Genomic DNA, 27746 nt, shown 5'->3' with positions numbered 1-27746 from the left:
AATATAACCACTCCTGCTCTCTTCTAATTACCATCTGCATGAAATATTTTTTCCATCCCTTTGGTTTCAACCTATTTGTATCAATAGAGCTAAGAGGGGTCTTTCGTAAACAGCATATAGTTGGTCATATTTCTTTATCTATTCTGTCAATCTCTGCCTTTTGATCAGAGAGTTTAATACATTTATATTTAAGGAAATTATTGATAGGCCAAGATCGACTCCTGCCATTTTGCTAAAATTTTTTGTAAGTCTTTTAACTCTTTTGTTCCTCCTTTCCTCCATTGCTCCCTTCCTTTTTGTTTAGATGATCTTTATTTTTTTTAAAAGATTTGTTTATTTATTTATTTCTCTCCCCTCCCCACCCCACCCCCCGGTTGTCTGTTCTCTGTGTCTATTTGCTGCATCTTCTTCTTTGTCTGCTTCTGTTGTTGTCAGCAGCACAGGAATATGCGTTTCTTTTTTTTGCATCATCTTGTTGTGTTAGCTCTCTGTGTGTGCAGCGCCATTCCTGGGCAGGCTGCACTTTCTTTTCTGCTGGGCGGCTCTCCTTATGGGGCACACTCCTTGTGCGTGGGGCTCCCCTACACAGGGAACACTCCTGCATGGCAGGGCACTCCTTGCACACATCAGCACTGTGCATGGGCCAGCTCCACACGGGTCAAGGAGGCCCAGGATTTGAATTGCGGACCTCCCATGTGGTAGACGGATGCCCTAACCACTGGGCCAAGTCCACCACCTAGATGATCTTTAATAATGAGTCATCAATTTAAAATTACTTTTCCTTTCTCTTTTGTAGATTACTTAAATATTGTCTTTATGGTTACACTTAGCATAGTAAATCTATTACAATTTAGTTTGCATTGAGTCTAACTTGATTTCAATAGCCTACACATACATAGTACCTCTGTCCCTCCATTTCTCCCTTTTATATTGTTCTTGTCACAAATTACATCTATATGTATTGTGTATTGTATGCCCAGTAACAAAGATTTATACTTGATTTTTATAAATTTAAATTTTAAGCCTTATAAAAAGTAAAAGACAGCATTAAAAATGGAAAATGAAATAATACTGGCATTTATACATATCCGTGTTTTTGAGTATCTTTATTGCTTCATTACCAGCTTTGTGATATTGTCTAGTGTCCTTTCTTTTCACCATGAAGAACTCCTGTTAGCATTTTCTGTGAGGTAGGTCTAGTGATAATGAACTCCCTCAGTTTTTGTTTGTCTGGAAATGTCTTAATTTCTCCCTCATTCCCGCCCCCCCCACGCCCCAAGATGGCTCCTTTGTCTGTTTTCTTATTCTTTGCTCATTGTTTTTGCTAGTCATTTGTGCTCGTTGTTTGCTCACTGTTTTTGCTTGTTGTATGCTCATTGTCTGTTTTTCCTTTAGAAGGCACCAGGAACAGAACCCAGGACCTCCTAAGTGGGAGGTGGGTGCTCAACTGCTTGTACCACATCCACTCCCTGCTTTTTTTGTTTTTTGTTTTTTTGCTCATTGCATTTTGTACTTGTTTTCTCTTTGTTTTTGCTCATTGTCTGCTCATTGTTTTTTTTGTCTTTTTTTTTTGCTTGATGTCTGCTCATTGTCTTCTTTAGAGGGCACCAGGACCTCCCATGTGGGAGGCAGGCACTCAATTGCTTGAGCCATATATGCTTCCTCTCTTCCTCATTATTGAAGGACAACTTTGCCAGGTATATTTTCAGGTAGCAGTGTTTTTCTTTCAGCACTTTTAATATTCCTTCTGCTGCCTTCAGGCATCAGTGGTTTCTATTGAGAAATCAGGTTAATTTTAACAAGTATGTCTTATATGTGACAATTCACTTCTCTCTTGCTGTTATTTTTTTTTAAGATTTATTTTATTTATTTCTCTCCCTTTCCCTTCCCCCGCCCCCCCCCCCATTGTCTGCTCTCTTGTGTCCATTTGCTGTGTGTTCTTCTGTGTCTGCTTGCATTCTTGGTGGCTCCAGGAACCTGTGTCTCTTTTTTTGTTGCATCATCTTGCTGTGTCAGCTCTCATGTGGGTGGTGCCTTGGGCAGGCTGCACTTTTTTCACATGGGGTGGCTCTCCTTGCGGGGCACACTCCTTGTGCATGGGGCTCCCCTATGTGGGGGACACCCCTGTACAGCATGGCACTCCTTGCACATGGCAGCACTGTGCTTGTGCCAGCTCACCACATGGGTCAGGAGGCCCTGGGTTCGAATCCCGGACCTCCTATATGGTAGGTGGGCGCCGTGTCAGTTGAGCCACATTCACTTCCCTCTTGCTGTTTTTAAGATTCTGTCTTTGTTCCTGGCCTTGGACAGTTTGATCATAATGGGTCTTGGTGTAGATATGTTCTGGTTCATCCTGCTTGTTGTTTGTTTCATCAGATTTGGGATGTTTTCTGCTATTATTTCTTCAGGTATTGTTTTCTGGCCTTTATTGTTCTCTTCTCCTTCTGGAACTTCTATCATGCATCTATTAGTATACTTGATTATATTCCATGGGTTTCTCAGGCTCTAGTTCCTGATTTACCACCTTGTTAATTTCAGTCTCTTTTACCAGCTCTTTCATTTTTCTATTGGAGGGAGCCATTTGTAAAACTTCCTACTCTGCCATTTTGCCCTTAAGGTCTTCATTTCTAAAAACAGGCTCTCCTTGGGTATGGGGTGGGGACCGAAGGAGGCTAAGGTCACCAAGCTGAGCTTCAACTGAGGATGGCACTGCCAGGAGCTGGGGAGGCCTGGATGGAGATGGAAGTGAACCCAGAAGCTGATCAGAGAGGAGAGGTGACTGCAGAGCATGGGTGGGCCCTTGAGCTGTGTTTCTAGCCCCCATAGAGAGGCAGCTTTAGTGTTGGGCATTCCCTAGCCATGGCTGCCAATGTCCCTGAGCCTCGTGCCAAGGACATCAAATGACAGCCCATATCTCTGTCACAGGAAATTGATCCCCCACTGACTAGATTTAGAAGGAACCATCAAAATAATTGTCCATGAAAACGTGTTCCCAAGATGGTGAGATATGGGAATCTGAATGCCCCCCACAGAGCACCCCCCTTCTTAAGTGTTTGCCTAACTGTGAACCAGGCAGGGTGCTGTGCCGGCTCCTTTCTTTGCCCTTTGCTGGGGGTGTCTGCCACACCATCAACAAGACAGAGGCTCCTTTGGGCCATGACTCTGGCCCTGCTCTGCCACCTACACTCTGTGGGACTCCACACCCCTCCCTGAGACCCACTTTCCTCATCAGGCGGCTGGGGAGGGGATGGCAGAGCCTGGAATCGGGGATGCTTGTGCATTCATTGCAAAATTCCAGACGAACACTCCAGCCTCCAAAAACTGGAGACCAGATTCTAAATTTGAGTTTTTCCTCCGTGTTGCAAGTTCTTCAGGGCACAGAAAAGGTTAGGGGAGAAAATCTGGAGGAAAGGCACATTAAGACACATTAAGCCAACAGTTACAAAAGCACAGAACCACAGAGCCATCTCAGCTCCTTGATTGAATATATGGGAACCTGAGACACAGGGAGGTGGAGGGATTGCCTGAAAACCCTTGAGAGAAGCTAGGTGTCCAGACGCCCTGCTCGGCTGGGAAGTGTTCTAAATCATTTGTGCCCTGAATTTCTATACTGTGTTATGTGAGGTGGGAGGAATTGGTAATCCCACCCTCAGAGGGATGTCTTTGTGTTCAAGACAATCAGTCATCCTTTCCCACAGGGCAGCGAGAGCATCAGTAAAGCTACCAAAACCTTTGTGATGCCTGCTCCTCCGTCGATTACAAACGGAGAGGGAAAGCTTGCCAGTTCTTTCCCAGCATGGATTTCAATTCTTTCCTCAGCGTGGATCTATCGTCTCTGAGAAGGAAAATGCATGTCTGTCCTTGGGTGGTGTGCTTGATATAGTACTTAAAGGAGCCTCTGTCTGTGGGGGACACATATGGAAGCCCAAGGCACTAAAGCCAACCTCCCCAATCCGTTCCCCACCCTCACAAGCAGCTGAGCCCCCACTGGACAGGACTGAAGCCTGCACAGTACTCAGGCTGTGGCCAGGGTCAGGGCTTGGCTAGGCCAAGGGCCCATTTCCTGAGTTCCATCGCAAGCTCTGTCCTCTTTGTCCCCTGGTGAAAGGCAAGGGCTCTTTCCTTCTCAGAAGCACCAAGTCCAAAGCACAGTGTGGAGGTGGGGAGAAAGACTGGAGAAAAGGCCCCAGCTTGGTTTATTTTCCTCAAGAGGTGAGAACCCTGGAAAAGAGTGTGATTAATTCAGTGATCTCCTGGGGGACGGGCAGCTTTCCTGGACCATTAGGAAGCTGAAGCCAGGGAAGCGGCTTCCAAGGCAACTGCTACCATGGCAACAGGAATGCCAGCCTTGGGGGGACCTCGCTCCTCAGCCCCCTCCAAACCTGAAACATCTGGAGCAGCTGGCATAGGACCAAGACACTGCTGTTTGTGGAGCTGGGACTGGCGAGGCCCCAGAGCTCAGGCAGGTGGACACAGGAAAGGAGGAAGGCTTGAGGATCTCCATACACCGGGCCCTCAGACGGGGCTCAGACGCGCAAATTCAGCTGGCTGCGACCAGCTCTCCTTCTAAAGCCTCCCCCAGGGGTCAGCCCCAGAGCTGGGCAACAGGCTCCTGTAGTTCTGGTTCTGGGCTCTGGGGGCCCAGAGCCTGCCTCGGTGCATCTGCTGCATCTGCCCCTGCCCAGCAGATCCAGGTGCGTAGCCTGGTGCTCAGAGAGGCTCAGGGGCTTCCCGGGGTCACCTAGCAAATAGAGGCTGGGGCAGGACCACAAACCAGGTCTCTGGTCCCAAACCTTAGGCTCTTCTGCATCAGAGTCTCCAGCCCAGAAGGCCAGAGCATCCTGTCAGCAGAAGGATCCCACAGAGGGCCAGAGGACTGGCCCATCCCGAAAGCCCCAGATCCATCTGCAGACCACACAAGCCCTTCATAGAGGGCCCCGGAGCCAAAGGGAGAAGGCTCGTTTCCATCATGGGACTGGGTGTTGAACAATTCTTCCCCAGCAGACAGTAACAAAAACAACAAAAAATGTAACAGCTAACATTCACTGAGCACTTACTGTGTGTGCCTAGAACTGCTCTAAACGCTTAAGATTTATTAATTTACAACTTTCACAACAGCACCATGAGGTAGGCACTATCATCCCAGTTTATAGATGAAGAAACTGAAACCCTCAGAAGGTAAGTAACTCACTTAGGGCTCCAACTCGTAAGTGGCAGAGCTGAGATTTGAACCTGGGCAGTACGGCTCTGGGTCCTGAGTCTCTCTGGGGTCACCTAAGCTAAGCCAGGAAATCTCAGTTCCACCATTCCTAGCTGGTTGTTTTGGGCCAGCTATTTTTCCTTTCTCTGCTTTTTTTCAATATTAAGTGGAAGTAAAATAATAGTATCTACCTCGGAGGACTGCTGTGAGAATTAAATAATGCCTGTAAACTTCTTAAGAGAGAGTGTTAACTAGTGAGTGCACAGTGCCAGCTAAAAAAACCAAAATAGGTACAATAGCACATACAAAGAGTCATGGAGGATGAGGGGGCTTTGCCAGGTGGACATGGGTAGGAGGAGGGGCGGTAGAAGGCACAGCATGGACCAAGGCCCAGGGGCACGGGAACCTGGCTGGAGCTGCCTGCAGAGCAGGGTGTGAGCACGGGAGATGCTTGGCCCAAGAAGCCATCTTGAAGCCATAGCTCTGCTGAGCCACCCTGGACAAGGGCCGGCCAGGCTGGGCCTGGGGGCTGGGGATAGCACTCAGATCCTAGTTTGCCCCCAAGGGGCTGGGAGACTTGGGGCAAAAGACTCAGCATCCTCAGGCCTGTTTTTCCAGCTGGTCCTACTGCAGGTAGATGAAGGGACATGAGGATGGTGAGGGTGACTGCAAAGGGAAGACTGTGAACAAAAGGTACGTTTTCGTCAATATGGAGGCATTCAGGGCATGAGGTTGCTGGTAGCCTGGCTCACTCCCTGCCTCCAGACCAAATAGCCCCTGAGCCCATCCCCTCTCCAGTCTTCCCAGGGAGAAAAGCTGCCAGCAGCACCCACCTTCTGCCCTGACACTTACACCAACTTCTTGCAACCTCCCTAGGAACATATAAAGTCCCTTCCCAATTCAGCCCCACCCCATCCCTCTCCAGCTTGGTTCTGAGGATTACAAAGAAGATAGACAGGAAAGTTCGCTGCATGATGTACAAGAAGGCAGCGGATGGGCGGTACCATTTTTCTTTGCTACCAGCTCTGGCAGGACCAACACAGTTGCAGTTGCTCAAAGGTCCTCAGTAAAGCCTGGCAATGATTTTAGAGGAGAAATCTGTCCCCTCAGGGTGGATGGGCCGGGCTGGGTATAGAGGACATTTATTAAAGCCTTTTTTGAAGTCTGCTGTGTAATTGTTGCTGCAATACTATGTCCTTTGCCTTGTGCTCCGGGTCAAATTAGATGCTAAATTTAGAGGTCCTGACAAGGGGCCTCTCTTCCCCACCTCGCTGGGCTTAGCCCCAGTCCAGAGGCCTCGCACCTTCACCAGGTTTTCAGGTAAAGAAACCACCAGAAAACCACAGCTAGAATTTAAAATAGTTTTATTAAAACAAGCGCAATTTGTAAGAGCAGCATCTACTGTCTGCCTGAAATGTGCAAATCTGTTTATGCAACTCCACAGCTCAGCTTATCTGACAATGGACACACCTCCACGCTTGGGCACAGGCAGCACACACTGCTCGGGCCAGGGCAGCGCAGCTGCCCCCGCTGTGGGGCCTGCCTGGCCTGCCTGGCTCCGCCTCAGGCACAGAGCTCCATCTCACTGCCCAGGCCCCTGCCACGCTCCGGACCAGACCCAAGGGACACGGCGGCAGCAGCGGACACTGGGGCTGTCTCTCAGTTGTCCATTACAGGAACAGCTTAAAACCAGTTGGAGTAACAGGGAACAGCAGATTAAAACCCAAACGGACATTTAAGGAGGAGTAAGCCATTGCACACTCTGGGAAGTCCATGGGCGTACAGTGGGAGTTTAAAACCCCATTTTTGCTGGAAGAGCATGGTTTAAAAAACAAAACAAAACAACCCAAACTTTTAAAAAATAAAATAATACTGACTTTAGCAGCAATTGCAAACAAGGAAGATGATAAATGAGGGACACATTTCGGTCACAGCGAAGAAAGATTATGTGATTCTCTGTGCTGTAGACTGGAAGACTGATCTGGCTTCCCGAATGAGGAAAGCTCCCTGGCTTTCCCGGAACTAGGGGGATGCTCTGCTGAGCCAAGGGAGAAGACAGGCAAAGAGGACATCCAGAGGACAGAGGAAGGTGGGAAGGACCGTCAGAGGAGGCTGACGGTGCATGAGCGAGAAGAGGCATGCGCTGCCGCCTCCCTCAGCTGACGCTTCTCAAATCTGGCTCCCTGAGGCCACTGCAGCCAGGAGAGCTGGCTCGATGCTTGCTGGGATCCCAAGGCCGTTGAGCAGGTGGGCAGGAGCCCAGCAAAGAGAAATCCCTGCCGCAGGCAAATACGCAAAGTGACAAGTGACTGCTTTCCTTTTCAATGACGACCCCTCAAAAGCTTTTTCCTCAAGGACTCCAGGGGGAGGGGGAGTTGGGTGGGAACCTCAGCGCCTTTGTGGATGGGAAGACCTGAATGGAGCTGCAGATCGGGTCCCTCTGCCTGCTCTGCAGACTCTGACGTCACAGGTTTCTAGGGGCAATACCTGGACAGGCCTAGGTGTGACAGGAGAGGGTCAGAGTGCAGTGGGTGTCGGGCACAGTCCAGCATCTCCATGGCGGCCAGCTTGGGCCAGGGCCCGCCGGCGGGCCAGGCGTGATTTGGAAGGAGGGGAGAGCTTCACGGCGCACAGGCCCTCAGCCAGTGCCTCTGCCAGTTCGTTCTCCTCAGGCTGAGACAGCTGCAGTTCATTCTCCTCGTGCTGAGACAGCTGTCGGTTGAGGGCTATGGCCTCGGCTGCAAAAAGCGTCAGGTCCATTGTGCTGCTATTCCTGCACGGGCAAGGGGAAAGGTGGGAAAAAGAGAGGGACAGGACTCAATTGGGGTCAGCCAGGCCAGCTCCCATTAGCTGCTGCAGTTCTATACTCCCACAGATTTTTCTGAACCAGGATGGGCTGCTCTTTCCAAAGTAGTTCTTGTTTGTGTTCGGAATCTTACTTTGGAGGTTGCCTTGGCTCTTCTGGGAATGACCTTCAAGCCTCAAGTAAAGTCCCTGGACTTAACAGTCAGGGCAAATGCCACCTTCTATTCAGAGCTACCCCGCCCCCCCCAAAGCGCCCTCAGCTCTGCTTGCATCTTTACCAGAGGAAGCGACATAGCACATCACGCTCACCTGTGTAAATACCCCTCTCCCTGTGGGGGAATGGGGCTCCAAGCACAGGGGCTGTGCCTTTTGTTGGTATCCCCAGAACCCAGCTCAGGGCACTTTAGGTTTGCTGAATAAATCTCCTAAGGTGGATCTAAGGTTTGGAAATAGCCACAAGGACTCTGGAGGCAGCTCTAGAGAATAAGGCAGGATCCCAGCACAGCAGTGACAACATTTTGGGTCAAAATGAACTGTGACTTTAAAAGGTGTAAGATGAGCTTTCCTGTACAATTTTCCTTTGGGTTCAAAGTCCAACTCCCAAGAGTACTGTGTATGGCCTTGGGCTAGTTAATTTGACCTTTCTATTCCTCAGTTTTCTAATCTGTAAAATGGGGATAACAGAAGTACCTCTCTTTTACATGTATCATGAAGATTAAGGGTGTAATATATGTAAAGATCTTAGCACCATGCCTGGCATGTGGTAAATATTTGATACATGGTGACCATTATTATTATTATCAGTGTATGTGACAGTTGGTCCCACTGCCTTATAGTGGCGCGATACCTGCTACTTTAACCAGCCTGCAGCAGCAGCAGCAAAAAACCACAGTGTGCATAACCCACAGAATAGGTCTGTCTTTGGGCTGTAAATGTGATTTCCAGTTACAGGCAAGCCTAGTTCTGATGGGTCCAAGTGGATATGCAAAACAGGTATTTCTCTCATAAACAGCAAGGAGAGACTCTAAGGTGCTGGAGGGTCGGGGAAGCCATCTAGGTGGAGAAAGAGAAGGAAATAGATACACAGTAGAGGGAATGGGGGTGGTGGGGGGAGTAGGGAGAAGGGAAGCCTGATAACCCCTTTAGAAAGAGGATGCCTGAGCCTTGAGAGGGCTCCCTGCCCCCCACCCTCAGCGTGTCTGAGAGCTTGAGGAAAGGTCAAAGCCAAGGAAAGAAGGGCATTGGGTTGGGTGACATATTTACCTCTGGAGAACTTGTGGTGTGGGGAGTCCCCTTTCTGGAGCTTGCTAGAATGGGAAAGACAGATGTGTGGGTAAGCACTGCTCCCTCCTTCCAAGAGCTGTCCCCACCCAAGCCAACACAGGGCAGGTTACCCAACAAAGGAACTTGACCTGCCAGCAGCGAGACCTTCCAAGGAGAGAGCAAGCAATGTACAACCTGAAGTCACAGCTCTCTCTTCAAGGAGAGCTCCTCCGCCCCAACCCCAGCAAAATCCTAATCTTCCTTCAAGACCCAGCTCAAGTCACTTTCCGGTGCAGCATCACCCTACCCTGCTACCCTTCCCTCCCAGTCCCACAGCAGAGGTGGATCCTTGTCCCTTGGTGCCACTCACATTTTTTATAAGCACTTATCATACTGTCTGTACTTTGTTCCCAACTACCTCTCCCCACATGAAGACAGGGCCGGGGTCTTACTCCTCCCTGTACTGCCAGGGCCTGGCATGTGGCAGGTGCTCAGTGAAGACAGCAACTCTTGGGTGGCTGGAGACTAACCATGTGGAGACTGCGCCTTGGGCTGGGTCCCCATCGGTACCATGGGGCTGGCTACTCTTGTCCCCCTCCTCTAGCCGCATTGGGGCTGGCCAGGCCCTGGCAGACAAAGGAGACATGGTAAATCAAGGTGGGTCTGAAAGAGCTCATGGAAAGGCAGAGGTCAGGTATTCTGACAAACCACAGAGGATTTTAAAAAATGTTTTCTAGTGAAGACACTGGATCGCTAGCCTGGGGGAGGGCACCACCATCTGCCTCTCAGGCCAACTGGACCCAGACACCCAGGACTATGAGGAGAACCTGCTTGCCCCAGATGCAGCTACATGGCAAGCAGGACAACAAGGTCTTGCTTCTGGGTGCCTTCAGCTAATGACCCCTGGATAAGGGAATAATACTACAGACCCCAAATAACACCACCAGGTCGAGTCCATTTACTTCCTATGCTCAGACTGAGGCTGCTATGCCACCTCCGTCCAGCTGCCAGCTGCCTGGGCTGCTACTCAGTACTTGATGTTGTGACAGCTTCCTCACAACTGTGCTGCAGGCCTGAAGAGCTGGAGTGCCACCCCTCCCTGGAGTCACTCACCCCCTGCACCCATGGGTGCTGCAGGACCTGGGCAGCACTGAGTCTCTGCTTTGCATCTCGAACCAGGAGCCTGGAGATGAGGTCTTTGGCCTCACTGGAGATGTGTGCCCAGTCTTTTTCAGGAAACTCATACTTGCCTTCCTGGATGCTCTCAAACAGCTTGTTCTAGGGAAAGAAGATTCCTCCTGAGGCCACAATGGCCAGGGGATGGACAGGATGTGCCTGTCATTGATCTGATCACCCTGAGTCTAACTAACCTCAGCTGAAGCTGCAGCTCATGCCGTGGGTAAGCCACAGACCAGGGCCCTTCCCCAACCCCCCACTACCCCTAAATCTTATCAAATTACACAGAATACCCATGGCCGGTCTGGGTGGCTCTGCTGCTTAGAGGGCTGGATGGGTAAAGGACACGGAACATCACCAACAGAATGAAGTTCAAATTCCTTGGCTCCTCATAGAGGGCCCTCCATGAACTGGCTCCAGGCAACCTTTCTAGTCGCTTCTTCCCCACCATCGACTTTATACTTCTACTTGTCTTCCTTTCACATACATAGTTGTTTCATACCTCCATGTCCCTCCTACTTGAATTTCTGGTACCCCTTCTCCTGGATAATTTTTATTCATCCTCTAAGTCTCAGCTCAGGCATCATTTTCTTGAGCAATCCTCCCCTAAACTCCTCGCTGGGCTGAGTACCTGCTTATCTCTGACTAGCCTGGGACTGCCCTTTGATGGAGGTCGGAAGAGGCACTGTTAAACCCCTTCAGGTCAGGAACAACCTCAAGCCCAGTCCTGCTTGACCCCCCAGACACACTGAGCCCCCAGGGCTTGCGGCCTGGGCCCTGGGGCCACGCTCACCTGGCACACCCGGCACACCTCACCCCGGTCCCAGCCACAGTCTGCCCCGCAGTGGCCTACAAACGGGGGGTAGCCACTGAGCATGATGTAGAGGACCACGCCCAGGCTCCACAGGTCACAGCGCTTGTCGTAAAAAGTGGCCTCATCCGTGAAGACCTCCACCACCTCAGGGGCCATGTACTCTGCAGAGCCACACTGTGGGGGAGAGGGACAGGGCAGAGGAGAGAGGCTTAGTCACAGGGAGAGGGGATGGTGAAGAGCAGAACATCATGGGAACTGAGCAAGAGGATGGCGTGGTAGAGCAGGAAGGTGTCATGAGAGCCTGCCAGCCACTCACCTGATACTACCACGGTACTTGGAAAAGCCAGGCCAACTGCTCGTTTGTAAACTGAGTCCTATCATTCCCCAGGATCTACCGGATTGGCTCCAAGTTGCCTTCTTTTTTTTTTTTTTTTTTTATAGGTTATCAGAACTTTTTTTTTTTAAAGATTTATTTATTTATTTAATTCCCCTCCCTCCCCCGGTTGTCTGTTCTCTGTGTCTATTTGCTGCGTCTCGTTTCTTTGTCCGCTTCTGTTGTCGTCAGTGGCACGGGAAGTGTGGGCGGCGCCATTCCTGGGCAGGCTGCACTTTCTTTCGCGCTGGGGGGCTCTCCTTACGGGGCGCACTCCTTGCACGTGGGGCTCCCCTACGCGGGGGACACCCCTGTGTGACACGGCACTCCTTGCGCGCATCAGCACTGCGCATGGGCCAGCTCCACACAGGTCAAGGAGGCCCGGGGTTTGAACCGCGGACCTCCCATGTGGTAGACGGACGCCCTAACCACTGGGCCAAGTCCGTTTCCCCAAGTTGGCTTCTTATCTTTCAGGTCTTTCTCCAGTAGGCAGAGACCCTTGGTCATAAATTCCAGGAATCTTTCCCTGTCTCAGCTCTCTATAAACACACTAAATGTACAGGTGCTTAAATATATCAGGAGCACTGCTTTGGGAGGGAGATCTTTGGAGATCCAATTTCATAAAGTAAGGATTTTTCTTAAGTGAAGTCCCGCCAAGCTTCCCTGCTAGCTCAGAGCATGGGAGTATAAGAATTTAGAATCAAGAGACCATCACAGCAAGAAGACGTCTTATATCAAATCCAATCTACCTGCCTCTCCCATTCATCGGTGGGAAAACCAAGGCATAGAATGAGATGGGGATTTGTCCAAGCACATCAGTGGTAAACCCAGGACCAGAAACCAGGATTTCACTTTCCTATCCCTGCATAGAAAACTGCTGATAAGAATCAAATAAATTCTTATTTCTCCCTTCCTCATTATTTCAGGTTCACCAAGAGACAACCACACTACACATATACACACAAGTCATTTGATGGGAAGATGGTAAGTAGAGAAAGGACATTTTCTTTTTCTTTGTTATTGGCAATTAGAGCTAATGACTTTGAGAAGAAGGCAATCCAGTGTATCGGAAGCTAATATAGAAACATTCCTAATAGTGATCCTTGGAGTAACACACAATACAGGCATACTTAAATGCATGTCCTAAAAAAAGATTAAGAAAATTCACTTATGAAGCATGCAAATCTCAAAAGATTCATAACAAGAGATGTCTTATGATGAAGTATTTCCCAGTGGCACCATCTGGGTGTGAAATGTGAAGTCAAAAAAGCAACAGAGGGAAGCGGACTTGGCTCAATGGATAGAGCGTCCACCTACCACACGGGAGGTCCACGGTTCAAACTCAGGGCCTCCTGACCTGTGTGGAGCTGGCCCACACGCAGTGCTAATGTGTACAAGGAGTGCCATGCCACACAGGGGTGTCCCTCGCATAGGGGAGCCCCGTGCGCAAGGAGTGCGCCCCGTAAGGAGAGCCACCCAGCACGAAAGAAAGTGCAGCCTGCCCAAGAGTGGTGCCGCACACACGGAGAGCTGACGCAAGATGATGCAACAACAACAACGACAAAAAAGAGAGACACAGATTCCCAGTGCTGCTGACAAGGACACAAGCGGACCCAGAAGAATACACAGCGAATGGACAGAGAGAACAGAGAACTGGAGTGGGGAAGGGGAGGGAAAAAAAAAAAGGCAACAGGGTAACTTAGCTAGGCAATCCTAGGTGTAGAGAGCCCAGGACCTCACGGTTCTTGCTAGAGATTATCTACTTCCCACAGTGGGGGAGGACTGCTCCCGACTCTCTATCTGTGAAGGTGCCATGACTTCAGCAAAGGAAATGGACTCTCAGAGCTACCTATGTGCGCATATGAGAACGGGCTGGCCTGGGCGTAGTGTCTGCCTACACCTGGGTCGGGAGTCGGGGCTTGGTTTGTGCTTACAGATACAAGTTTTTGTCTCTTCATTAGCAGAGAGAACCCACCCTAAATTAAGAGCTCTCAGGTCAGTTTCCCTAGCAGCTAAGCACTGGCTCTGTGGGGTGAGAGCCTACCAACATAAAGCAGCGAGCCAAATGACAATTGAGGCAGCAGGAAGTAGTGTTCATAGAAACATTCGGTATTCCCCTCCTCAGCTTTCTGTTGTGAACTTGATGCTTTGGGTCAGGGGGCACTCCAGATGTACAGGAGCCTGGAAGGGAGTGGCACAGGGTGTCACGTCATACATACTGGAGTGGTCAGCTCTGGTGTGGTGATGGGCATGCAGGAGTTGTTCAGCTTTACCCCACTGCCCAAGTCAAAGTCACAGATTTTCACTGGAGACACCTGAAAACATAAACCAAAGGCCATAAATGTAAGAAACTAAAGGACATTAGGAGATGATATGATTATATGGGTGCCTAGTTTATGGCTAACACACCAAAGCCTATCTCTCATGTCATGTTTATTAGCCTTGGTTTAGCTAGAAATGCCTGAGAATTTTCCCCCAGGTGTCCTCCTCCCCATTTATTTCCCTCATAAGAAAAAAAGGTGTGAACTATATGGTTTTAAATTGTTGTGAGCTTAGTATAAAATAAGGAGTAAACCTATGGAATTCTTGCCAGCAAACAATGGTACAGGTTGCAACAGAGAAGTTAGAAGAGTTCACACATGCTCCTGAAAGGCAGACTCCTTGTCACCCATTCAATGAAGGGCAAATTAGCTTTGTAAAGTGAAACCTTTGACCATGTCAGGTGCTGGACGGTGACCAATTTTTCCCAGTTTGTTGTCTGGAACTCTGTTGATTTTAGCACCGAATGTCCTATATCCCAGGAAACCCCTCAGTTCTGGGCAACCTGGGATGGCTGGTTACTCTAGGTGGCCTTGACAAAGCAGCCAAACCCACCAGAACTGCATGCCAAGTCTGAGACCACAGCCAGGGTGACTCATCTCTGCTGTGAGTGGGCGCCTGAGAATGGCCTACAGGGTTGGCATCACAGAGCCAGCCAGGCCATCTACCCACTGGGGAAGCGTGGGCAAGTCTCTTAACTTTCTCTCTCCCCCTTCTTTCCTCCCTCTTCCTCTCTCTTTCTCAGTTTCTCTTAATTTTAGTTTTATCCAACCACAAAAAGGTTAATTTTAGTTTTATCCAACCATAAAAAGGAGGCAACAAACTTGTACCATGAAGATCAAAAGAAACAAGGGACATGAAAATACACTGTAAGCCAGAGCAATATAACAAGGTGAGTTCTGGGATCAGATGACCTTAGTTTTAATGTAGGTTCTACTACTAACTAGCTGAGTAATGGGCAAATTCCTTAACGTCTCTGAGCTTCAGTTTGCTCATTCATAAAATGAGGATAATAGTATCTAGTCATGAGAGTTTACAAATGAAATAAGGTACTTGGCCCAGTACCTTCTACAATGTAAGTACTTAATAAATATTAACTCTATTATCAATTATCATCATTATAATGATAGATCATAAAGTTCTGTGCCAGAAGTCACAAGATATTATTTAAGCTAATACATTAATTACTCTTCTTCACAAAAGACTGGTAAGTAGCAGGTAACCCATATAGTCACAGGCAGTTATTTCTTATTTATCAGCTACGGTTGAGTCCAGACCAAGACACATTTACTCATACCTAGGTATGCCTGTAGATGACCCAAAGCACCAGGGGCCTAAATCCCTAAGAAACAGAATGTGCCAAATTCACACACACCTATGGAAATGCAGCTTCCACTTACTAGTAGATTGAGTTAAGGCAAAATTTAAAATAGATTTGTTCAATACCAAGCACAAATGTTTTCCTTTTAATGGATGCTTTTGGAAATAAAAGTGGAAACAGAAACCCTTTTCAAGAACTTGTTAATTATTCCTTCTAGCTGCGGACATCATTTGGCATATATACCATGTCATAAACATCATTTATAAGCAGAAATATGCTTCATATAAGATTGAGTTGTTGTTTATGACTCACATCACATGCTCTGACAGTAAGTGCATTGGACTGGAAAACATTAATTTTGTGCAGGTCTCATATATTTTACAAACTGTCAGGCCTAAGTCAATCACACTGATGATAAACAGCAAAGGAGGGACAAAGATTAACTAAACTAGGAATGTAGGAACATTACATATTAGGTGTATCATGCTCATGTGTCCATAATAATCTATTCAAGTCGGTACAGGGTGGTTTCTCTGAATCAGTGTACACTGTAAGATCCCAAATCAGGCCCTAAGTACCTTTTCTGAAGATTCACACAATATATTTTCCGGCTTCAGATCACGATGAGCAATGCCTGAAATGACAAAGAGCAAAGAAATGGTTAACATGCATATAATTACCAAACAGTCCACACACAATTAATTTTTTTCAAATGCTGTTGTTCGCAGATTAATTCCCAATTATGGTACATTAAAAAATCAACGAGCTGCAGGAGGCAGAAGTAACCAGAGACATAAACCAAAAGCACAGTTGATTCTGCAACTTCTTTTGAAGCAGGGGATTTAGAAGTCTCTTGGTAGGGATAAGAAGGGCTAAATGAATCCTCGTCAGTCTACCTCTCAGCACTGCAGTGACAATCAAGAATAAGAAAGCCTAATACAAAGCAGAACCAAGAGTCTGCAAAGGGCAGTGCTTGGAACAGCAATGCAGAAATAATTAGTGCCTTGTTTAAGATCACCTCAGGGGGCTTAGAATGCTCTACCTCATTTCTTCTTGTGTGGCCGATTAAATAAAAAAAGAATTCCTTCAGTGGGACTCCCTGAGTTTTTTGAGGATCAAGTATTAGTTAACAAATATCCCAAAGGTTGCTTCATTTCCTTCTCATCTGCTCTTCTTGTCCACGACAGCCTGCCAGGAGCAGAGCAGACCCTGCCTTTGGCCCAAGGTTGCTGTTCTGAAGAGAAGCCTCGCCTGCCTTTTGGCCTGGACCTCTCTATCCTGAGGGAGACTTGCAAATAGCAACTGATTCCAGGAGGTGTTAAAAGCTGCTGACCTGGCCAACAAGGCACCTTCTAACCAAAGACAGGGACAAAGAACCAATTCCTAGGGACATGGAGTTCCCGCAGCTTCCATGGAAACCTCCATTCCTCTTTCCTCCTGCAGAATGCACAGACAGAAGGGTTGGAGAGCCAAGCTAGAGCCACTTACTACTTGGAAGTACTGGAAAGCAGCAGGGGTTTTTCAGGGGTAAAGGGAGTAGGTGGGAAATGCAGAATCTGTTTCACTAAAATTCCCTTGATGATCAACTGCTTAGGTAGCCCTCCAGCTCCACTAGGAGGCAAAGGCCCAGGCCACCTGAGGCACTTCATGAGACAGGAAAACCTGTGCTGCAGCATAAGTAACTTCATCAGTCACCTAATTGAATGAGAACCCAGGGCAACTCAGTCCAGGCTGCACAAATTGAGTCAGGCTACAGCTCACCGCACTAAAAGTGAAAGATATTTTCCATTATGGCAAGTGTTCCCACAGAAGGATCATGAGCCATATGTGCAACCTTACTCTCCAAATAGGTGACAACAGCCCAGTCCCCCAGCTTGAGAACCCAGAGCCCTGCTGTAATCATGGGCCATGAGCATACCAGCCATCGAGCTGCTCCGGTTCATTTCCCAGAGGTTACGCTGCAGTGTGTCCAGTATTTAAAAGTAAGGAACTTGTTTCAGGGCTGACCCATTCTTGCCCAATTCATCTTCCCAGTGTGAAGTTATTTAGAAAACAGCCAAGTTCAGCTGGAAATCGTTTTTCATCCCCTCTAACTTCTACTCACATGGGCAGCTGGCTAGCTAGATGTTAACAAGCACTCCGGAACTCCTAAGATACCACCAGCTTCCATTCCCTTTAGTGTATTCTTGTAAAAAATAAATAAAAAATACAACTGCCTTTACCCCCCTCCAAGGTATGGATCTTGTAAAAAGCATGACCCAGTTTTGTAATCTACTGAGGCAGCTTGTAGTTGTAGAGCAGTTGTAAATCTTTGTCAGGCAGGTGTTACCTGCATGCATCCCAGCTTTCAGAAACAGAACTGCTGCTATTCATCATGCTGCGGAAAGTACAGGCACCCCCTTCGAGGAATTCTCATCCCAGTGCAAGTCAGGCTCCCAGTACAGGCACTGACAGTATGGAGAGCTCTTTTCAGCCACTGGAGGACATGGGGATGGAACCAGTGAACCTGCACCTTCCCTGTACAGGCCACCCCAGTCTGCACTGTATTGCTGGTACATGGAGGGATGCGTGAACCACGTGCTGACGGATGGTCCTGAGCGCTCCCAGCCAGTGTGGCAGGCCAACATCCACAGCAGCGAAGGGAAGGGCGCTAAGTCACAAACTGTAGTTTTCTCTACCCCAGCCCCCACCAGGCAGAATGCTTAATTTAAGGGAATTAATTATTAAGAATAAAAATGCCTTTTGCCTGGTGGGGGATGAGGGTGGAGGAAATGACATTTATTGCACTACTATGTGCCAGGCACCACGCTCCATCTTTACTACATAGACACACTACATCCATGAGGCACACAACTACTTAGATGAGTTAATATGTACAGAAGGCTCAGAACAGTGCCTAGCACAGAAGGGCTATATATGTGCCCACTACTGTTGATGATATTGTTCTCTCCCACTTCTCAACCATAACTCTATGTAGCATTATTACTGAAAGGGAACTTAGCTGGAAAAAAGATGAAGCCAGAATTCATTATTTCCATTGGCACTGTACTGCTGTTAGCTTAGGCAAATTTTTAAAAATGTGTGTAATATTCGAACATATTTATGGAAATGTAAAAACACTTAATTTGCAAAGAGCTTTAATTCACTACAAAAGTTCTTAAGTAATCTGCCCTAGGAAAGGGACTGTAAACTGAACTGTAATTCAAACAATAGCAACCTACTATTTACCACTGTGATGCTCAACAGAGACCTCAAACTTACCATGTTAGTAGAAAAATGCATTTTTCATGTGAGACAGATATAAAACTACATATATACTATCATGCCAATTTTGAGAAAGAGAGATACAGGTAATGTATTTTAAAAGACCAGAGAAGGGGGAAGCGGACTTGGCCCAGTGGTTAGGGCATCCATCTACCACATGGGAGGTCCGCAGTTCAAACCCCGGGCCTCCCTGACCCGTGTGGAGCTGGCCCATGCGCAGTGCTGATGCGCACAGGGAGTGCCGCCCCACACAGGGGTGTCCCCTGCGTAGGGGAGCCCCACGCACAAGGAATGCACCCGTAAAAAGAGCCGCCCAGCACGAAAGAGGGTGCAGCCTGCCCAGGAATGGTGCCGCCTACACTTCCCAGTGCTGCTGACGACAACAGAAGCGGACAAAGAAACAAGACGCAGCAAATAGACACAGAGAACAGACAACCGGGGGAGGGGCGGAATTAAATAAATCTTTAAAAAAAAAAAAGACCAGAGAAAGAATATCACCAAATATATAATAGAAAATATTTAAAATATTTATTATGAATTTTATATTCTTAGGAAGAAGAAAGGGAACACGATCCACACAAATTCACATAGATACACATTCACACATACCTTGTTCAAATGGAAATTTATTCTTTTTCCTCCCTACTCTTCCTCTGGTATTGTTATCCTGGTTAATAGTTCCACTGTCTACCCCCATCCAAGCCAGAAGCCTAGCACTGCCCTCTCACCCTCATGGGTGGACATGTTCAAATCCTGAACTACCTGGGAAGCGGATTTGGCTCAATGGATAGAGCGTCCGCCTATGGTCCAGGGTTCAAACCCAGGGCTTCCTGACCCATGTGATGAGCTGGCGCACGTGCAGTGCTGATGTGCAAGGAGTGTCGTGCCACGTAGGGGTGTCCCCTGTGTAGGGGAGCCCCACACACAAAAAGAGTGCACCCCATAAGGAGACTGCCCAGCATGAAAGGAAGTTCAGCCTGCCCAGGAGCGGTGCTGCACACATGCAGAGCTGATGCAGCAAGATGACGCAACAAAAAGAGACACAGATTCCTGGTGCCACTGACAAGAATGTAAGTGGACACAGAAGAACACACAGCAAATGGACATAGAGAGCAGACAACTGGGGGGGGGGGAGGAGGGGAAGGGGAGAGAGATAAATAAAAAATAAAAAACAAACCAAAAAACCCCTGAACTGCCTGCCAGCTGCTCCATCTCCTGGACCAAGCCTGCCCCCCCACCCCTCTTCCCCTGGTACCCAGAGGCTGGCCAGTCCAACCCAGCCACCAGGGCAGAAGCCCAGCTCACCTTTGGTATGCAGGAAGTCAAGGGCAGCAGCGACATCCCGCACCACTCGGCTAGCTTCTCGCTCATTGAAGTGCTTCCGCTTCTGGATGTGGGCCAAGATGGAGCCTGGGGAGCCAAGGAGACAAAGAGGAATCTTTTTCAGGGTCTAGTAAGACTAACTTCTTAGAGACCAAGGTTTCACAAGTTTGGGAGCTTCCTGAGGGTGGGGACCTAAGCTCATTCATCACTACATGGCCAGCACCAAGAGTGGTGCCTGACACAGAGGAAGTGCTGGCATATGTCTGTTGAACAAAACTGGACTCCTATCTTCTGGACTTACTATGATGAGCCCAGAAGGGAGAAAGAACAACCATTTAAGGGGCCAAAAAATTTGAATGCCACTGGGGCAGATGTGCCTTCTGAAATCAGAGGGAACTCAAAGTGAATCCATGTGGGGCTAAGAGGGCTTCTCTGCAGGAACATTGCCCCCTTGGCATCTGTCAGATCAACACAAGAGCACAAGCCTTCACATGGAAATATCACACCCTCACCAGATAGGGACAGGTCTAGAAAAGGGAAAAGACCTGTTCCCCCGCCTGAATTTTCCCATTTATTACTGTTAGTATTTTATTGACAATGGCTAACATTTATTGATGCAATACTAAGTAAAATTTTCTCCTCACCACAACTGTACAAAATGGGTAGTGATGCTATCCCCATTTTAGAGATGGGGAAACTGAAGCCAAGAATGGTTAAGCAACTTGCCCAGGATCATGCACCAGTGATGGTGGAGCTGGGATATGAACGCAGCAGGCTGACCTTACAGCCTGTGCAAACCTCCTTTCAGCAGGGCCCGTGGTCCACCTGCTGTGAGGATGGGCTGCCCTGAGCCAACCTCACTCTCTTTACCCACTGGGTCTGGCCTCAATGGAGCTACACTCTAAGCACTATGGCTTCAGGTGACCCCAACTGCACCTAGCATTTAAAACATGTAATTCAAAGCTCTAGTATTGTTGGGCAGTGCAGGGGACAGACACAGGCATGGACATATGGTTTGGCTCTATGTGGTCTACACTCACTACTAGAAGCCAGAAATCTGGGCTGAAAATGACACGTTTACTCATTATCTTGTTTGTTTGTTTGTTGGCATGGGGAGGAGATGAGAGAGGAATGTAAGAACTGCTAAAGATCATTCACTCACTAGATTAAGTAATCAAAGTATCCCAGGAAATAGCTCCTGGCTAGGCTCTAGCTTGCTCTACTGTAGTGACCTTTGTGTCCAAATTCCTTAAAAGGGAAGGTGGGAGTAATATTCCACATATTTTCTAAGAGAGCTGTCAGCATACCCAATTGTTTTAATAATAATAATGACAGCCAACACTTACTGAACTCTTAGTGCCTACCAGGCACTATGATAAGCATTTCACATGAATTACCTCATTTAATCTTTATAGCAATCCAGAGGTAGGTGCTATCATTATCCCAATTTTACAGGTAAGAAAACTAGGGAAGGGTAAGTGACTTGCCAAAGGTCACATACTAATAAGCGATCGAGTTAGACTTAAACGTAGATTTATTGTTGTCTAAAGCTCCCATGACCACCAAGCCCCTCCATGTGGTTCTCCACTCAGTTCCAGACATCCTCCCTACCCTTCACCTTGCAAATGTGCCCTGGGGTAGGGTGAGTGACTCGGAGAAAAAGGATCCTCTATCTCCTCTCTCTCTCTCAGGAAAGCAACTTAGAATACACATCCCAGGGTTTATATGAGTGAGACGGCAGTAGTGCTGGAGGTCAAGAGGGGAATCTTCCTATCTGAAGGATAGCTCCGTGCTCAGGTCTCCTCTCTGTCCTGGATCTGCATTCCAAACAACAGGACCTTCCTTTCCTCCAGGGAGCCTTTTGCAACCTCACAATGTATGCAAGAGCAGCCTCTACCCCATAATTAATTTAAATAGCAGACATGTCAAAGCAGGGGATTGATAAATTGAAGACTAAATGTATCTGTATATGATTCCTATTATAATGAAAAGGCATTTATAGAATGCCCACACAGGTGACATTCTAAGCTCTGCAAAATGCTAATTATCATCCTTCCCTCCGGCCTCCCTTCTCCCAAATCAAGGGCAGTTTTTAAGTCCTTCATCCTTTTTATTAGCTTGACTCGTTTTAGAAGTCTCTGGGATTCATGATGGATGATCATCACCCTGGGTCTTAATCAGAAGTCCGAACACATACAACAGTAAGTACCTCCTTGTAATTTCTCAAAGACCAGGTAAAACCTTGTGTCATCTTCAAAGAACTCCATCAGCTCCAAAATGTTCCTTAAACAGGGAAAAACAGGAGGAGAGGGGAAAGGTGTGGGGGGGATGGCATTATATATTCAAGTTTGCTTACAAGTTTACAATGAAAAAATACGCATAACTCTGTAGCAGGGCAGAAATCAACTTGAAATCAAAATGCTTATTAAAGACCCATGTTTGAGAAGTAGCCAATGGTGTTAGCAAGACTCAGGTCACCTTATCTTTCCATAATGTTTAGTCTCTGGTGTTTTCACCAAGTCTGTGCTGTCAAACCCCAACCCTAAAACCCACTAGGTAGAGTTATAAAAAAGTCCCGGTCACATTAAACTGAATAAAATCTGCAGCCGACTGGAAGCAATTGCAGCTAATAACACTGAATAGTAGGTGTGTGTCCTGGAGGCAAGCAGCAAATAATTACTTGCCCTCCCTCTTGCCCATAAATCACGGGGCAGTATTTACATTGCCTGGAGAAAATGGAAACATCTGTCAAATAGACTTGGGGCCTAACATGGGCACTGCTAGACCCTAACTGCTAAGCGCTGCTTAATGAAATGGCTGCGTTCCTGGCCGCTGTAGCACTTGTGGCCTTCCCTGGTGAGCACTCTCTGTCTGCCCGAGTATTACAGTGCTCTGCCAACAAGGTCGTCTTGTAACTCAGTAGGGAAGCCACCGGCCTGGATATTGGAGGTGTTGGGGGCTTTTTTCCTTTTAAAGAACGAAATAAACCAAGTAGAGTCTCTAATGCTGAACTAAGAAGCTGCAGGGCTGAAAATAAAAAATCTGTCCCTCATAAAAAAATGCTGACCACTTTGGGAGACACCAAGCATTTACTGGTGTGAAGGCGTCCAAATAAGATGGCCAAAATGGCCTAATTTGAAAGAAGATTGTAGAGGCAGCGCCTGGAGTTAAATCAACAGCAGCCCCCATCCTCCAAGCTTAATGACAAAGCCATCAATACCAGGCCACTGGCTCCCTGCTGACCCTGCCATGGGGGTGGGGGGCAGAGAGTGGGAGGCAGAGACTTAGAGGTGACCCTGATTTAAAGCCACAGTGGGAGAACTACTCATTTGGAGGTGGTGGTGAGCACACTAAGACTGGGCTAGAGATTACCTTGGCCCAGTTATCAAGCAGAGTGTCAGACAAGGTTTTAGGACCCTTAGTAGTATCTGTGCATATGAAAATAGGCTGGGAACAGAAACAGCAGCAAATACTCTCAGCAATTCTCATCCTCTTCCTCTATTAAAGCAGGCCCCTAAAGATTTCAACTAGGCAACACTTAGCCTGGTTATCAAAGGCTAAAGAAATACAGCCCCATTTTTCCCTAAATGGCCACTGCTTCAGATCACTCACTCTTCTAACTAGCCTGAATCGCTGAAATTCACAGTATTTCAGCCTAAACAAAGGACAGACTTGTTTAATACTGTTGCTCCTCCTCCTCTCCCCATTCCCCACCTCCCCTCAATACTAAAAGAGGAAAGGAGGTGTGCAGTTGTGGGCAAAGGAGAATAAAATGCTGGGGTCAGGAGATGGTAAGAAACAACTTCATTTTCTGGGGCCAAGCATCCCCCCAGAGAAGCAGCAAGTAACCAACATATACTCACTTGTTTCCTTGACACTGATACAGTGTCTCCACCTCTCGAAATACCCTACTCCGACTGTGCCCGGCTTGCTTTTCGATGATCTGTTGGAAGAATAAGATGTGTCACATAAACTCACATCTCCTCAAATCATCCGCTCAGCAGGAACCCTTTGGGAGGATGCGAGGCCAAATTCAGTCCAAATCCTATTTCAAGCAGAAGTCTGGATTAGGCCTTGGTGACTTTGTGGGTACTGTGGCTCTGTCAGCAAAGCAGTAGATTGGCCCCAGGGCTTTCCAGTCCAGCTGAGCCTGTTCGACTCTGGCCCAGTATAACACCAAGAAGTGTATGAGCAGCTGCCCCCTGGTGCCTAGGGAAACTGAGGCAGCCAGCATGCCAAAGCTCTCCTTCCAAAGGGCAACTTTTTCTGCCTCAAGGGTAAGAATTTAAAACCTCTACTGATAGATCTTCTGATGCTGGAAGAAGAGTAAGGGGGATGAAGGACACAGTGGAGAGGAACTAAAGCTTCACGGTCCAGCTCAACCACCACCCCGACAACTCCCCCAGGCAGAAGGAAGCCCTTCCTCTTCTGAGAACTTACTTTTTGGCAGACCCTGTATTATGGACTTTCCCTTCATAATCTCCGTTTAGAAAGAGGTTAAACAGTTTGTCCACAGACCTTTAAGCAACAGGGCTGGAATTAAGCCCAAAGCTTACTCCAAAGCCTTTGCTATCCTATCCCAGCATTTGCTGATAACCTAACACAGAGCACCTAGAGCAGAGGTTCTTAACCTTTATTGTTCCACAGGCCCCTTTGCCAGTCAGGTGAAATCCACAGACCCCTTACTAAGTCCACACTATACTGTGTATTATTTAATAAATATATCACACCTGTACCAATACGTTCCTACAGGAATGTTTTTTTGAATTTCAGTTCAAGCTCACGGACCCCTGTTGAGAACCCCTGAGTCTTTGCCTCTTCCCACCCCCCGCCACCCCAATACCTGAGATGCTTGTCAAATACTACCTGAAGAAATAGATGAGCCAATAGATGAGCAGGGACTGCTTGATGCTGAAAAAGCTCCATGGACCACTGCTGTGGACTCATTTACTGAACGGTCAGAGAACTGTGTGCTGGGAATAAACTCTAGTGAATTCATTCATTCACGAGGTGTTGCAGATCAAAGAACTTTCTAGCAGGAAAGCTATCCAGCAATGACAGTTTTTTTCTGAGGAGGTAACATATTTCTGCTACTGGAGATATGGGAGCAGAACATGGACAACTATTTGGTGAGTTAGAGGTGAAATTCAAGACCAGACTATCTTGAAATTCCATTCCAACTCTGAGACTCTAGAATTCATCAGGTGGATGTTTGTGGGGAAAGCTCATGTATTATTAAGTCTTGCTGGGAGAAGGAGCCCAGCTCTAGGGAGCTTTCAAAGACTAGGGGAGACACGAGACATGGGCAGAACTGCTGAAACGAAAGAATTGCCAAGCCAGGGACCAGTGTTTGCCCAAAGATGTCAAAGGGCATGGAGGAAGGGTCAGGATTTCCACCTGTGATCCAACCTTGAAGAAATAGATCTGTCATCCATAAATTATATTCTAATCTTTGAAAATCAATTTAGATTTGTGATTTTTACCACACTTAGGAATATTTTTTTTTAATTACTTGCAATTTATCCTGATCTGTTTCCAAAAAGGATCCAGGGTAGTTCTTTTGTTATCATGTGAAACAACACTCCAGCACAAAAGAACATGGATTAACAAAAGTGATCTTTATAATCCACAGTTGGGACTTCTGTTTCTTCTTGGACAGAAGAGAAGCTGCTTCTTTCAAGAGCAAATTTGGCTGTGCTTGCCAGTATGAGGAAGTCCTTAGAGGTACCTCAAGTTGATGATTTGAAATAAGTTTGAATTGCCTCAAGTTTATGGTACCTTTTCTCTAGATCAGTGGTTCTCAGCCTTTGGTAGGCATCAGAATCACTTGGGGAACTTGGTAAAAATACTAAGACCCAGGCCCTATCCTTTATCAAGAAACCTGGGTCTCCAAGGTCTTTGTTAGCTCTCCAGGTGATTCAGATATACACTAAAGTCTAAAGCTGCCCTGCAGTAGTGGTTCTCAAACTTTAGCAAGTATCAGAATCACCTGGAAAGCTTGTTAAAATTCACATGGCTGGTCCCCACCCAAAGTGTCTGATTCAGTAGGTCTGGGGTAAGGCCAAATAATTTGCATTTCTAACAAGTTCTCCTGCTGGTACAGGGACCACACTTCGAAAGCCCTGTAGACTCTCCCTTCTTCCACGTGGAGTAGGCAAATGAAAGTGTAGGGGGTTTAAGTGAGCCACTCCAAGGCCATGTGGCTAATGAAAGACAACAGTAGCTCAGAACCCACATTTCCTACCCCAAAGCTGAGAGCCCAGTCACTAGTTTTTATCCTCGTACAGAAAAATATACATCATCTGTATAGGATTTTTAAAGTTTTAAAGTGTCTTTATCTCTATAAGTTCATTTAATTTTCATCTTTTTTTTTTTTTTTAAAGATTCATTTATTTATTTAATTCCCCCCCTCCTCCGGTTGTCTGTTCTCTGTGTCTATTTGCTGCGTCTTGTTTCTTTGCTCGCTTCTGTTGTCGTCAGCGGCATAGGAAGTGTGGGCGGCGCCATTCCTGGGCAGGCTGCACTTTCTTTTCGCACTGGGCGGCTCTCCTTACAGGGCGCACTCCTTGTGCGTGGGGCTCCCCTACGCAGGGGACACCCCTGCATGGCGCGGCACTCCTTGCGCACATCAGTACTGCGCATGGGCCAGCTCCACACGGGTCAAGGAGGCCTGGGGTTTGAACCGCGGACCTCCCATGTGGTAGACGGACGCCCTAACCACTGGGCCAAGTCTGTTTCCCTAATTTTCATCTTTATAACCATCCCAGGAGACAGGAAAGGCAGGTATTATCTTAATTTTAGAGATGTGAGAATGGACACTCAAGATGGTTCAGTGACTTGCCCAAAGTAACACACAGTATTAGTTTGTCAAAAGATCCAGGTAGGCCTTCTAATTCCAAATAGGGTTGGCTACTTCCTGAAGCTGACTTCATTTGTTAGGAGAAGCAGTTTTACTATGAGCCAGGCATTGTTCTAAGCAATTGACACATGTTCACTCATTTAATCCTCACAATGCTATATAGGTTCTATTATTACACCTATTATTACATCTATTACTCCACTGAAGGACAGAGAGGCTAAGTAACTTGCCTAAGATTACACAGCAAGTAAAGAAACTAAGATTTGGATCCAGTGAATATAGCTCCAGAGCCCCTATTCTTATTGAGCTGCTATATTGCAGGATATAAAATTCATTTGGTTTAGGACACACTAGGAATGACTATTTGCAAAGTAAAGCCTGATCCAGAGAAGACACTTACTTTGACAGCATATTCTTTGCCATTCTGCAGGCTCACAGCACCTTGAACTTTGGCATAGGCTCCCTCGCCCAGCAATTCAGAGGTCAGCTTGTACAAATCTAGAGGTGAAATGGATGAGAGGAATAACAGGATGAGTCACCCCTTTGCAAGCGAAGATGTCACTCATGTCACTCTGCTTTCCTGGTTTGACATCAACTCAGGCAGAATGACTTCTCCAGTGAAGGAGAAGACCAACAGCTTTCCCAGCCATCTCAGACCTCAGTTTCCCAACAAGAACACACAGAAGGAATCCTGTTTCTCTTTTGCGATGAGGTCAGCAAAAGGGTTTCTATTTAGCACATACTCCCTGAGCACCCGCTATGTGCCAGACAGCATGTTAGACTCCTAATAGTGATAGAGTGAAGAATAAAACATAGTCCCTATCCCCTGACGGTCACAATCCAGTTGGGGGAACACTGCCAGAATAAACCAGGCAGTGGTGAGTACCATCACAGAGGAACAAGATAATGTTAAAAAGCAGAGGGGGAACCAGACTTGGCCCAATGGATAGGGCATCTGCCTACGACATGGGAGGTCCGCGGTTCAAACCCCGGGCCTCCCTGATCCAATGTGGAGCTGGCCCATGCGCA

The 27746-nt window shown here is 47.4% G+C and overlaps 1 protein-coding gene across 5 annotated transcripts in view; it reads right to left on the bottom strand.

Annotated features, from left to right (window-relative positions):
• Positions 1-6547: 6547 nt before the first annotated feature.
• The window catches only part of MKNK1 (MAPK interacting serine/threonine kinase 1), a 49469-nt gene continuing 28270 nt past the window's right edge, over positions 6548-27746 (bottom strand). For 4 of the 5 annotated variants that reach the window (XM_004462759.4, XM_004462758.3, XM_004462761.4 and 1 more), the window contains 10 exons: positions 27118-27215; positions 23722-23801; positions 22068-22141; positions 19841-19945; positions 15850-15905; positions 13851-13946; positions 11238-11432; positions 10382-10546; positions 9269-9312; positions 6548-7973 (listed from right to left, as the gene is read on the bottom strand). In XM_004462759.4, coding sequence (XP_004462816.2) covers positions 7718-7973; positions 9269-9312; positions 10382-10546; positions 11238-11432; positions 13851-13946; positions 15850-15905; positions 19841-19945; positions 22068-22141; positions 23722-23801; positions 27118-27215 — 1169 coding nt within the window. In that variant the 3' untranslated portion in view covers positions 6548-7717. Of the gene's footprint in view, positions 7974-9268; positions 9313-10381; positions 10567-11237; positions 11433-13850; positions 13947-15849; positions 15906-19840; positions 19946-22067; positions 22142-23721; positions 23802-27117; positions 27216-27746 lie in introns of all 5 variants that reach the window. The other variant, XM_004462762.3, reaches the window with a different exon arrangement.

This window comes from Dasypus novemcinctus, chromosome 9, assembly GCF_030445035.2.
Source record: "Dasypus novemcinctus isolate mDasNov1 chromosome 9, mDasNov1.1.hap2, whole genome shotgun sequence".
NCBI lineage: Eukaryota > Metazoa > Chordata > Mammalia > Cingulata > Dasypodidae > Dasypus > Dasypus novemcinctus.
Note: the sequence above shows the minus strand (reverse complement) of the source record. Positions and strands in the feature narration are given on the sequence as shown.